General features: G+C 51.0%; 1 protein-coding gene and 1 long non-coding RNA gene across 3 annotated transcripts; one reads left to right on the forward strand and one right to left on the reverse strand.

Annotated features, from left to right (window-relative positions):
- Positions 1 to 412: 412 nt before the first annotated feature.
- On the forward strand, positions 413 to 4,750 carry LOC119932551. The gene is made up of 4 exons (XR_005452333.1): positions 413 to 546; positions 1,027 to 1,029; positions 2,188 to 2,201; positions 4,501 to 4,750. It is a non-coding gene; the product is annotated as an uncharacterized LOC119932551 (long non-coding RNA).
- Positions 4,751 to 7,546: 2,796 nt separating this feature from the next.
- CENPA (centromere protein A) lies at positions 7,547 to 11,821 on the reverse strand. Of its 2 annotated transcripts, XM_038751677.1 has the most exons (4): positions 11,656 to 11,821; positions 9,400 to 9,533; positions 8,663 to 8,740; positions 7,547 to 7,809 (listed from the first exon to the last, which is right to left on the reverse strand). In XM_038751677.1, exons 1-4 carry the CDS (start codon positions 11,756 to 11,758, stop codon positions 7,675 to 7,677), a joined length of 450 nt encoding a protein of 149 aa, XP_038607605.1. In that variant the 5' UTR covers positions 11,759 to 11,821; the 3' UTR covers positions 7,547 to 7,674. The 2 variants fall into 2 exon arrangements, with proteins under 2 accessions (XP_038607605.1, XP_038607606.1); XM_038751678.1 differs by lacking the exon at positions 8,663 to 8,740.
- Positions 11,822 to 12,734: the final 913 nt, after the last annotated feature.

The raw sequence follows: 12,734 nt of genomic DNA on the forward strand, positions 1-12,734 counted from the left end.
GACTATCCTGTACCTACCCTAGTTCTTGGCATATAGTAAATGTTTAACAACTACCACAATTATTATCATTATTATCTAACCCATAGGAAATGCTAAATCAAGGACATACAGGTTGATGGGTGCAGGGAGTCTGTGAGTCCCAGTGAAGGGACCCACTGAAGTGTCTTTGTAGGCCTTATGACACTTGCTCTCCATCTCTCCACCTCACACCAGACACACACATTCTCTCTCTTTCTCTCTCTCCCCCTCCTTGGTCAGCTCTTAGACGATTCAAGTTTCCTAGGATCTTGTTGGGTTCCTGCCTCACCCTCCCTGCCAACTCCACTCCTTCCAACTGGAATATCTAGAGTGGGGTTAGGTCTACCTATCTTCCCCTCCCCCTGTCCCACCTCCCCAACAATTCTCCCACAGAGGATGGTTACAAGATACAGAGGTTTAACTAAATATCCAACTCTGGTTTCTCTCCCTGCTCTACGTGGAATCCGGGCCCCTGTGGACACTGACCACCATGCCGGCTCTGACTTGGCTCTCCCACCACAGGCCGTCGTAAGCACCTTTCCTTCTTATCAAGGGGGAGTAGGCCGGGTTTGCAGCCCAGTTGAGGGCTTTGTGTGTGAGCGTGACAGTAGGACTGTGAGAGGGCAATGTCCCTGCTGACCCAAAGCAGGGACAACACTTCCACGAGGCTGTCCGTGGTTGTCACAGCAACTACACTTGGGGTTCATAATCAGTGGCTGATTGCTCATTTTCCATTTAAGGTGTGGGAGGGTCTGGTCCATGAGAGGCCTGGGGTTTCCTAGAACCCAATGCACTTGGGGAATGTGGCTGAGCATCCTGATTGTCCAGACTTCATACCAGGAGCCACAGGCCAACACTGGTGTGCCTCCTCCAAACATACCTGAAGAACTGGAGAGGATCAGGGTCACTGGGGCAGAGGCAATGTTGCGTACTAATGCTGGGCTTTTTCTGTCTATTGTGGGATCCGTGGCTCCTTGAATGGCCTTCCTATGGACACCCTGGATGCAGGCGGTAAGAACTACCACTTGACAAAGCAGTGATCCTTGGATTACTCATTTTGTCAGACTCTCCAAGCCACTGACAAATATTTCAGTGTCTCCCCAGTCAATATAGAGCGGTAGATAGAAAATAAGTGTTTTGGAGAAACAGATACCGGGTGATTTTTCACTCAAGCCCACTTGACGAGTCACCCCTCAGAAAAGAATCCAGGAATCATAACCTCCAAACTAAATTACCTGCGCCCCCAGAGCTTCACCACTGTTCTCCCCTTTACTCCCTTAGACCCTCAGGTCCCCTGGGCTGGGTCAGAGAGGGATGAAACAGCCTGCTCATCGGTCTCGTTCTCAAACTCAGGCTCCCCTCAGTGATCCCAAGATTCCCGGAGAAGCAAGAGGATTGCTTCTGAGGCCTAGCCCTGAAAGGAAGCAAACTAGAACCCCTCCTTGACCATAAATAGGAAGGTGGAGGGGTGGAAAGTACAATAGGGAGTCTTAATTTGCTATTTGGGAGCATCAGAGTACCTAGTAACTTCAGAAAAGTGCTCTTTTCAGGAAGGAAATATATGCTTGGGAGAACCAAGTATCAGGAAAGAGCCTGTTAGGCTTTGTGTGCGGGACTGGGAAATCTATTATTACGGTTCTTGTTAATCAGTATCTGCCAAGCACTGGACTAAGCGCTGGGATAGATAAAGGCAATCAGGCTGGACATAGTCCCTGTCCCAGATAGGGCTCACGGTCTAAGTAGAGACAGGAGGATTTAATCCCCATTTTATAGATGAGGAACCTGAGGCACAGAGAAGTAAAATGACTTGCCCAAGGTCACACAGCAGACAAGTGGCAGAGCCCAGATTAGAAAGGAAAGTACAGTGGAGGAAAAAGTCAGGTCAAATTTAAGGCTTTTTCTCCCTCAATACATTTGGAAAAATGCAGACTAATTCATGCTATGTAAATTGCTGGAAATGATAATGCAAATGAAATTTAAAGAGACAGAAGGTTACTCATCAAGGGGACTGTTTAGCGCAGGAAAATGTGAATACCTGGAGGTGTCTGTTTTAGGAGATAATCTATGTTCCTTAGCTGATACAAAAACCCAAACTAACTGTAACTTGTCTCTTTCCCCTCCACTCTGGGACCTGGAATGTTACATCCTCTGCTCCTGTTGCATCCAAAGCCCTGGAGACAGTGGTAAGAACAATTGGAAAGGTACCCCCGGGGCCAAGCCCAACCCTCTTCTGTCCCAAAGCTGTAGCCTAGAGATCCAGAGGGGAAAAACAGGGTTGGATTTAGCAAAGGAAGTGACTCTATGGTGATGCCCCCTCTTTTGGAGGAAGAGGGCAGGAATGTTGAGAGGCTGAGCATCTTTTTTGTGGAGCATCCCCCCAGTGATGTCTGAGCTGAACCCCCATCCCAAGTGAGACTGCAGAGGCTGTGATGGAAGGAACCATTTGTCAAAAGCTCAGAGGATTCCTGCAACTTCTGCCAATCACTTCCTTAATCCCCGTTCTTCCTGTTCTGGAGGCCCAGGACATTAGCATTATCCTTGACTTCATCTTCTCTCTCAATTCCTATATTCAGTCTACTACTGAATTTTTCCTCCACAACATCTCCCAGATTTGCCTCTACCTCGCCATCAAAATGACAATCACCCTGTCCAGGTACTGGTCATAGTCCAGCTTGACTACTGTTTCAGCCTCAATTTTCCCCACTGTTTCATTCTGTTGTCCAGATTATTTTTCTAAAATGTCTTTCTGTACACATCTCCCCATTCTGCAAAAAATCTTTAATGAATTCCCATTCCTCTGCACATGAAGCAGAAACCCTGACCAGTAGCTTGAAGGCACTCAATCAGCTCTCTCTTTTCTATTTATCTACCCTCCTCTCCCCCTACACCTCTGCTCATATTCCTCACCGCTCTCAAACTAATTAATCACTGCCTTGTTCTCGTCTCTCCCAGTGCCAGTCTTTTGCTCACACTCTTCCCCCTGCCTGGGATACCCTCCCCCTTCGCATCTACCAGACTGCAGCTCTCCCCAGCTTCAAAGCTTATCTGAAATCTCATCTCTTCCAAGAGACCTTCCCTGATTAATGTTCTCTTCTCCCCAAGTTGTATTCCCCAAACTATCTCAGCCCTTCCGTGCAACTGTGCACATTTTACTCACTTCCATATGTAGCACTCACACATCCTATTCAACACTCACGTACATAACCACCTTTTCTTTGTCCTCCTAGCTGTAAATTATTCTGTCTGCTTCCCCTACTAGACTGCAAACTCCTTGAAGTCAGGGATGTGTGTCAGAGATAGTGTCTATTAACTCTATAGTACTTTCCTAAATGTTTAGTACAGACTCTGCACAGAGTAGCCACACCATTATACTCCAAAAGCTTTAGAAAACAAACTTCATGTGCTTCATTTTCTAGCTGCCCTTATTGCCCAGCTAAAAAAAAATGACCTCTCATGGAAAATTTTTAGACTGTGAGCCCACTGTTTTTAGACTGTGAGCCCACTGTTGGGTAGGGGCTGTCTCTATATGTTGCCAATTTGTACTTCCCAAGCGCTTAGTACAGTGCTCTGCACACAGTAAGCGCTCAAATACGATTGATGATGATGAAAATAAAATTCTAAACTAGCCAAATTCTAAACTAGCTAAATTCATCTTCATCATCCTTATGTTTGTTGAACACCTACAAGGAGTCTGCATCTCTATTTTGAGATTTACAGACTTTCCATCTATTGTATTTGAGGGCTTACTGTGAGCAGAGGAGTGCTTGGGAGAGTACAACGTAACAGAGTTGATACAAATGATCCTTCCCACAAGGAGTTTATAGTCTAGAGGGGAGACAGACATTAAAATAAATTACAGTTAGGGGAAATAGAGTATAAGGATACGTACATAAAGTGCCGTGGGGCTGGAGTGAATAACAAGTGCTTAATGGGCACAGACACAAGTACGTAAGCAATGAAGAAGGGAGAGTGAATAGGGGAAATGAGGGCTTAGTCAGGAAGGCCTCTTGGAGATGTGCTCTGAACCTGGGGAGAGTGGTGGTCTGTAGGATATGAAGAGGGAGGGAGTTTCAGGGCAGAGGGATGATGTGGGCCAGGGACTGGTGGAGAGACAGACGAGATGGAGCTACAGTGAGTCGGTTGGCGTTAGGCCTCCCCTGGGCAGAGCTCCTGCCGTGAAGAACTTGTTCCTTGTGCCCACGCTCAAGCATCCGGCCCTGTCGAGAGAGGAATTCGAAGCAAGAAACACAGAAGCCACCCCACAACCATCCATCCTGTCACAACCAGGAGTGACATTTCAAGCTTCTCAAACACAGCCCCACACCCCTGAACTCCAAAATCCTTTTTCTGAGTGCTCAGCTCCCTCTTGGAGAAACCACTGGATTGAATCTCTCCTCCATTCCTCCTTCATGCCCCACTTCTTCAGTGCTCCCCCACTCAACCGAGGCTCAGGAGCCCTCCCTCTCTTTTCTCTCGCCTCAGGAATTTTCCACGGCTGTCGAGTTGACAGAAAGCACTGCATCCCCTGCGACCAACCCCTCGGAGAAAGGGGAGCTGAGGGATAAAAGTGCCACACAGAAGGGGAGGGTCCAGAGCCCAGCACTACCTAGGATCTGAGGGCCCCAGGGAGAAGAGCCAGAAGCTTCAGGACCCAGTAAGGCCCTGGCACCACTGGAAATGAAAATCTGGCAACTTTGTGCATTCTTTTAATGCAGTAATCAATAAAGTCTAAGCAACCTGATCCACATCGGTCCTGGAGTTGTACTTGCAGGGTTTTCTGAGAGATGAAAACACATCTTATATTAGAGGGTAGGGATTGTATGTGCCAAGAACTAAGCGCTGGGATAGATACAAAATAATCGAGTCCCACATGGGGCTCCAAGTATAAGTAGGAGAGAGAACAGGTTTGAATTCCCATTTTTCTATTGAAGGAACTGAGGCACAGATAAGTGATTTGTCCAAGGTCACACAGCAGATTAGTGATGGAGTGGGTATTAGAACCCAGGTGCTCTGACGCCCAGGCTCTTTCCACTAGGTCACACTGCTTCTTGCTCAAAACCAAAATGATTCTCTAGTTCCTGACTCATTCCTGGTCCAAACTCATCGTTGAGGGGACAGACCGGAAGGTGTGTCTATTCCCAGATTTACACCCCTGTCTTCTTATTTCCACCTAGATTCCACATAGACCACATGTCTTATTTAGGTACTGACAAGTCCAATGAGAGGAGCGTAATAGGGAGTGGGTGGTCTCAGCCCATCCAAGTCTAGACAAGCTCAATCCAAACCAGTCAGAAATAGACCTTGGCCACCGCCCGTCACCCTCTGGATGAGGTGGGGGGGTTGCAGGCGAGCTGGGCCTTCCCCAGCCCGAGGGAAACCCAAAGCATCCCTTTTAAAGGGGGTTCAGATGCCCCAGAAAGTCCAGGGATTCAAACTCTCCATTACTCACAGGACCCCTCCCAAAGAGAACCCCTGAAAGTTAATACCGCTTCTGTTGCCACCACCCTTCTCCAGGTGAGGTCAAGTGGGGATTCAAGCCCTCCCAAGCAATTCCCTGGGGCTGGAGCTTTTAGCTAGGAGAGCTATCAGGCCTCTCTCTTTCACTCCCTTCTTTCCCTTTAACAGCTCTTCCCTGAGCTCATCCTGCTCGCCCTCCCACCTAATGAACAGACAAGCAGGATAGAGGGAAAACCACAGTTCAAGGAGGACTGCATTCACTGAGTTGCACAGGCAATATTAAATCCAAACAGAATTAGCCTCCCTCAACACATTCCCTAATAGGATTTTACTTCGATAGTACTTCCCGTCCTACACCATGGGCCCCTCACATTCTTTGAGAGGTCTTCGGTCCGTTTCGTCTGCAGCTTGCCACTTTCTTGTCCACACCCAGTTTCTGGACCCTTTGCCTCAGGTCAGAAGAGGACAGAATCTGATTTGGAAATCCAAATCCAAATCCTAATCCCTAGAAAAAACATTTCTCTGCTGTATTTTATATCCTCTCTCCATTGCTTCCCAGACCCTGCTTCCAAACCGTTCTGATTGGTTCTCACTGATCCACACCGAGTCCCGGCCACCTTCTCTAATAACATTTATCCTTGGACTGGGTAACTAAGAAACCCCAAAAGAACAAACTGTTTTGTGTTCCAGACATACCGGATCCACCTCCTATTTCTAAAGTGCTTTAATAATCAACTCCATCAAGCCCAAGGCTCTCGGGGACTCACGAGGAGCAGCGTGGCCTAGAGGAAAGAAGCACGGGCTTGGGAGCCAGACCCGGTTTCTAATCCTGGCTCTACCACATACCTGCTATGTGACCTTGGGCAGGTAACTTTTAACTTCTCTGTGCCTCAGTTTCCTCATTGGCAAAAAGGGGATTCAATACTACTTCATCTGTGAGCCCCATGTGGGACCTGATTATCTTGTATCTACCCCAGAATTTAGTCCAGTTCTTGGCATAAAATGTTGAAGAAGCAGCGTGGTATAGTGGAAAGAGCACGGGCCTGGGAGTTGGAAGGATGTGGGTTCTAATCCCAGCTCCGCCATTTGTCTGCTGTATGACCTTGGCAAGTCACTTAACTTCTCTCTGCCTCATTTCCCTCATCTGTAAAATGGGAATTAAGATTGTGAGTCTTATGTGTGGGACAGGGACCGTGTCCAACCTGATTAACTTATATCTACTCCAGTACTTAAAATGGTGTCTGTTCTATTGTTATTATTGGTTTCTTGCATCCTAGACCAGGGCACTACACTGATCCATTACAATTGGTCATTGCAGTGCTGCCCAGTGGAGGGGTTACCCATAATGTAAGGTGACATGAAGAGTTCAGGAGCTTGGCTTCTGCTGGGATGATTCCAGCAGCACAAACCCCGCAAGAGCATAGAAAATGGGCTCTCCTACAACCCAAGACCACCCTAAAACAGCTCAACTGTGGAAGCCCCAGCTCCCTTCCCCAATAAAGAGCCAGCAAGAGAGCCCTTATATAAGAAACACTTTTATTAACATACTATGTACAGATCTGGCCCCTGAAGAACAGGTCAAAGTCCCCCTCCCTGGGTGTAACTGAACATTTGGGTAAGGAATTTGGAGCAGGGAATGCTCAGTAAAAACTCCAAGCCCAAGGAGGGCACCAAGCTCTTGTGGGTGGCAAAATACCAGCTCATAAGAGAAACTGTCAGATCTCAGAAAGTTGAGTAATAGGTAGAAAAGTAACAAATAAGCTCCAACATGAGCAAGTGTACTTTACAGCGGCTAGGGAAAAGCCATTCCAACCCACTACAAAATGATGGGCTCTGAGCTATCGGTACCAACAGGGGGAAATATCTTGGCAACAATGACATCTCTCTCAATAGGGTAGTTTCAAAATGAGCTAGCTACCACTTAAATCCATAAAATTCCGGGCGTCATCACAGATAGTTAAAACCCAAAGTACAATTTTACCACAATATAAAAGTCACAGAATATCTACCCGTCCTGTGACAACCAGGACTGCCGCCGACCCCCCCCCCCCCCCCCCCCCCACTTCTTAGGAAGGATAGTTATAAAAGGTTCAGAGAGGGAAAATTAGACGGAGGAAAACCAGGATGAAGGGCATTCTCAACAGGGAAAAGAAAAAGGAAAGGGGAGGCACGGAAGGGGAGTTCCCGGGGTGCCGGGGCTCAGCCGAGGCCTTCCTGAATGCCCCGGATCCTCCGCGCCAGCTGGATGTCCCTTGGGAAGAGAGTGACGCGACGGGCATGGAGGGAGCAAAGGTAGGAGTCCTCAAAGAGATGCACCAGGAAGGCCTCTGCTGCCTGCGGGCAGAGAGAAGAGGTTGAGGAGACAGTTATGGGGGAGACTAAGATGTTCTCCTTGGAGCCCCAACACCTCCACTCTGCCACCGAGGCAAAATCCACCAGAAAGGGGACATCCCACAGCATCCACCCAGGAGTATTTGGGAGCCCAGCAAATACCCCCTCCAAGGACCTAGGTTACCCTCACTCCTGCCACGGGATCAAAAAAAAATGGACCCATCCCTTCCCCATCGCAAGGACTTAGTCCGTCCCCACCCCTCCACCACAACCTCCTTCTTCCTTCCCAGGACCCAGGTGTCCTGGCCCCCCAACTCTGACTTTTCCTTCCTGCTGTCCAGTGCCCCTTTCATAATAATAATAATAATAATAATAATGGCATTTGTTAAGCACTTACTATGTGCAAAGCACCGCTCTAAGTGCTGGGGGGGATACAATGTGATCAAGTTGTCCCACGTGGGGCTCACAGCCTTAATCCCCATTTTTACAGATGAGGTAACTGAGGCTCAGAGAAGTTAAGTGACTTGCCCAAGGTCACACAGGAGACTTGTGGTGGAGCCGGGATTCAAACTCATGACCTCTAACTCCAAAGCCCGTGCTCTTTCTGCTGAGCCATGCTGCTTCTCTTTCCATACCAGGAACCAAGCCTCCTGCCTCTCAGTTCTCCTCAGTCACGCCACTACCCTCTCTGACTACAAAATTCCCTAATCTATTGTCAACCTGGGTGTCAGGAGTATGGAGTGTTCCCGTGGCCATCCACCCCCCGTCTCCCAGCACCCCCCACCTCCCCAACCTTTCCTCGCACAAAAAAAAAAACATTAAAAAATCAGCAAAATTCCCTCCAGTCTTTCCCCACCTCCTGCAGAGCCAACAGAGCCTGTGACTGCCAGCGGAAATCCACCCCTCGGGTGTAACTGAGACACACCTCCCGCACCTATGGAGGAGAGAAAGTCAGTTGCAAGGGGGAGACTGCCGGGGAAGGAAGCTTCCCTTTGCTCCTCAATTTCCCTAATGGGGACGTTAGTCTAGAGGTCGTGGATGATGGCAAGTGGAAGAGTTTCTTTCTCGATCCTAGGGCGCCTCCTGAACCGTGGGAGTATGGATATTTCCCTGGCGGTTTGAAGGTGCTCGAAGAGGGAAGGGAATGACTCATCCATCTGGAAAGATATACCAAACTGGGATCCCAAAGCTGGAGCTTCTAATAAAAATAGTGATTGTGGCATTTGTTAAGAGTTTACTACGTGCCAGGCACTGTACTAAGCACTGGGGTGGATACAGGCAAATCACGCTGGATATGGTCCCGGTCTCACCGACTCAATCCCCATTTTATAGATGCGGTAACTGAGGCACAGAGAAGTGAAATGACTTTTCCCAAGGTCACCCAGCAGGCCCGGGATTAAAACCTATGACGTTCTGACGCCCGGGCTCTACCCGCTACGCCATGCTGCTTCTCCAGTCTGCCCCTCTGTCAACATCATCATTATTTCCAGAGTGCCTATCGGGCCCACAGAGGAATAAGATCTGGGCCCTGCCCTCCAAAAGTTTTTTTTAGAAGCACCAAGGTCCCAAAGACTTGGGTCCTTGTCAACTCACCAGTCGAGCAAAAGGAGTTTTCCTAATCAGGAGGTTCGTGCTCTTCTGAAGTCGCCGGATTTCCTTAAGGACCTGTTTTCCTGGGCGGTACCGGCGCCGACGGGGAGAGGGAGTTGGACGACGACGGGGTCTTCCTAAGGGGGAAAAAAAAAATCAGTCAATCGATAGTCTACACAAAACACCTAAGGTCTAGGGAAGGTACAATAAATTCTCTGCCCTTGAGGAACTTTCTGTCTAATAGACAGAATACCAATTCAAACCAGTGGCAGGAGCAAGAGAAAAATCAATGAGCTACTGCTGATTTTTAAGAATTTGGCAGAAGAGAGAAGCGAGCGTAGTCCTAGAGTTTAGAAGGTTTGGGTGGGGAAAAATGACAGTGATGGTTAGTCTGGGGGACGAGAGACTGCGATAGTAATAATTGTGGTATTTGTTCAACGCCTACTGTGTTAGGCACTGTACTAAGCGCTGGGGTAGATACAAGATAATCAGGTCCCACACGGGGCTCCCAGTCTGAGGGGAAGAGAGAACGGATACTGAATCCCCATTTTGCAGATGAGGCAATAATAACGTGGGACAGGGACTTTGGCCAACCCAACTTGCTTGTATCCACCCCAGCGCTTAGCACAGTGCCAGGCACTGTGCTAAGCGCTGGGGTGGATACAAGCAAATCAGAGTGGACACAGTCTCATGTGCGAAGCGGCGTGGCTTAGTAGAAAGAGCCCGGGCTTGAGAGTCAGGGGTCGTGGGTTCTAATCCCGACTCCGCCACTTCAATCGTATTTATTGAGCGCTTACTGTGTGCAGAGCACACTTAGCTGTGTGACTTTGGGCAAGTCACTTAACTACTCTGTGCCTCAGTTACCTCATCTGTAAAATGGGGATTAAGACCGGGAGCCCCACGTGGGACAACCTGATCACCTTGTATCTACCTCCGTCACCAAAACCTGCCGGTCTCAGCTCCGCAACATCGCCAAGATCCGCCCTTTCCTCTCCATCCAAACGGCTACCCTGCTCGTTCAATCTCTCATCCTGTCCCGACTGGATTACTGCACCAGCCTTCTCTCTGATCTCCCATCCTCGTGTCTCTCTCCACTTCAATCCATACTTCATGCTGCTGCCTGGATTATCTTTGTCCAGAAGCACTCGGGGCATATCACTCCCCTCCTCAGAAATCTCCAGTGGCTACCAATCAACCTATGCATCAGGCAGAAACTCCTCACCCTGGGCTTCAGGGCTGTCCATCCCCTCACCCCCTCCTCCCTCACCTCCCTTCTGTCCTTCTCCAGCCCAGCCCGCACCCTCCGCTCCTCCGCCGCTAATCTCCTCCCCGTACCTCGTTCTCGCCTGTCCCGCCATCGACCCCCGGCCCACATCGTCCCTCTGGCCTGGAATGCCCTCTCTCCGCCCATCCGCCAAGCTAGCTCTCTTCCTCCCTTCAAAGCCTTACTGAGAGCTCACCTCCTCCAGGAGGCCTTCCCAGACTGAGCCCCCTCCTTCCTCTCCCCCTCCTCCCCGTTCCCCCGCCTTACCTCCTTCCCCTCCCCACAGCACCTGTATATATGTATATATGTTTGTACGCATTTATTACTCTATTTTATTTGTACATATTTATTCTATTTATTTCATTCTGTTAATACGTTTTGTTTTGTTGTCTGTCTCCCCCTTCTAGACTGTGAGCCCGCTGTTGGGTAGGGACCGTCTCTATATGTTGCCAACTTGGACTTCCCAAGCGCTTAGTCCAGTGCTCTGCCCACAGTAAGCGCTCAATAAATACGATTGAATGGATGAATCTGTACTTCAATCAGGCCCAGAGAAGTGAAGGGGCTTTCCCAAGGACACCCAGCAGGCATGGGGCGGAAGCGGTACTTGTACATATCTATTCTATTGATTTTATTTTGTTAGTATGTTAGGTTTTGTTCTCTGTCTCCCCCTTTCAGACTGTGAGCCCACTGTTGGGTAGGGACCGTCTCTATATGTTGCCAACTTGGACTTCCCAAACGCTTAGTACAGTGCTCTGCACATAGTAAGCGCTCAATAAATACGATTGATGATGATATCTATTCTATTTATTTTATTTTGTTAGTATGTTTGGTTTAGTTCTCTGTCTCCCCCTTTTAGACTGTGAGCCCACTGTTGGGTAGGGACCGTCTCTAGACGTTGCCAACTTGGACTTCCCAAGCGCTTAGTCCAGTGCTCTGCACGCAGTAAGCGCTCAATAAATACGATTGATTGATTGATTGATTGATTGATTGCTTACGTCCCCTTTCTTCGGGCAGATTCCGGGGGGCAGGGCCGGGGGAGCCGGGCGGGATCCGGGGGCTTCTCCTCGGGCTCTCGGGCTTCCGGCGGCCGGACCTCATGCCTGGAGGGGAGCGGGGGGGACAGTCCCGCCGCGGGGAGCGTAAGAGACGCCCCTCTCCCAAAGCGGGGCCCCCGACACGCGGGTCCCCCGCCTGCCGGCGGCGCCTCCCGCCTCCTTTCAAATGTTGCGATACGAACGGCGAAGCCGCGCCGGCAGCCAATGGGCGGCGGCGGCGGGCGAGGCGGCGGCCAATAGCGTCGCCGGACGGGAGGGCGGGCACCAGCGAGCCGCGCCGGGCAGCCAATGGGCGGCGGCTGCGGGCGCGACGGCGGCCAATAGCATCGCCGGATGGGAGGGCGGGTACCAGAGAACCGCGCCGGGCAGCCAATGGGAGGCGGCGGTGGCGGAGGAGGCGGTGGCCAATAGCGTCGCCGGACGGGAGGGCGGGAACCAGCGAGCCGCGCCGGGCAGCCAATGGGAGGCGGCGGCGGCGAACGCGGGGCTGGCCAATAGCATCGCCGGACGGGAGGGCGGGCACCAGCGAGCCGCGCCGGGCAGCCAATGGGAGGCGGCGGTGGCGAATAGCGTCGCCGGACGGAAGGGCGGGAACCAGCGTGCCGCGCCGGGCAGCCAATGGGCGGCGGCTGCGGGCGCGACGGCGGCCAATAGCGTCGCCGGATGGGAGGGCGGGCACCAGCGAGCCGCGATGGGCAGCCAATGGGAGGCGGCGGCGGCGGGCGTGGGGCCGGCCAATAGCATCGCCGGGTGGGAGGGCGGGCACCAGCCTAGCCGCGCCGGGCAGCCAATGGGAGGCGGCGGTGGCCGACGAGGCGGTGGCCAATAGCGTCGCCGGACGGGAGGGCGGGAACTAGCGTGCCGCGCCGGGCAGCCAATGGGCGGTGGCTTCAGGCGCGACGGCGGCCAATAGCGTCGCCGTACGGGAGGGCGGGCACTAGCGTGCCGCGCCGGACAGCCAATGGGCAGCGGCGGCGGCCAATAGCGTCGCCGGACGGGAGGGCGGGCACCAGCGAGCC

The sequence above is a fragment of the Tachyglossus aculeatus genome, chromosome 9 (assembly GCF_015852505.1).
Source record: "Tachyglossus aculeatus isolate mTacAcu1 chromosome 9, mTacAcu1.pri, whole genome shotgun sequence".
In the NCBI taxonomy this organism is placed as follows: Eukaryota; Metazoa; Chordata; class Mammalia; order Monotremata; family Tachyglossidae; genus Tachyglossus; species Tachyglossus aculeatus.

What these genes read in the sequence shown, in the direction of transcription:
- CENPA (XM_038751677.1), bottom strand. Translation starts at nt 11,758, where the DNA reads ATGAGGTCCGGCCGCCGGAAGCCCGAGAGCCCGAGGAGAAGCCCCCGG. An exon ending in TCTGCCCGAAGAAAGGGGAC is followed by an intron (nt 9,534 to 11,655) that starts GTAAGCAATCAA and finishes TTTCCCCCTTAG; the next exon opens with GAAGACCCCGTCGTCGTCCA. An exon ending in CTCTGTTGGCTCTGCAGGAG is followed by an intron (nt 7,810 to 8,662) that starts GTGGGGAAAGAC and finishes CTCTGCCCGCAG; the next exon opens with GCAGCAGAGGCCTTCCTGGT.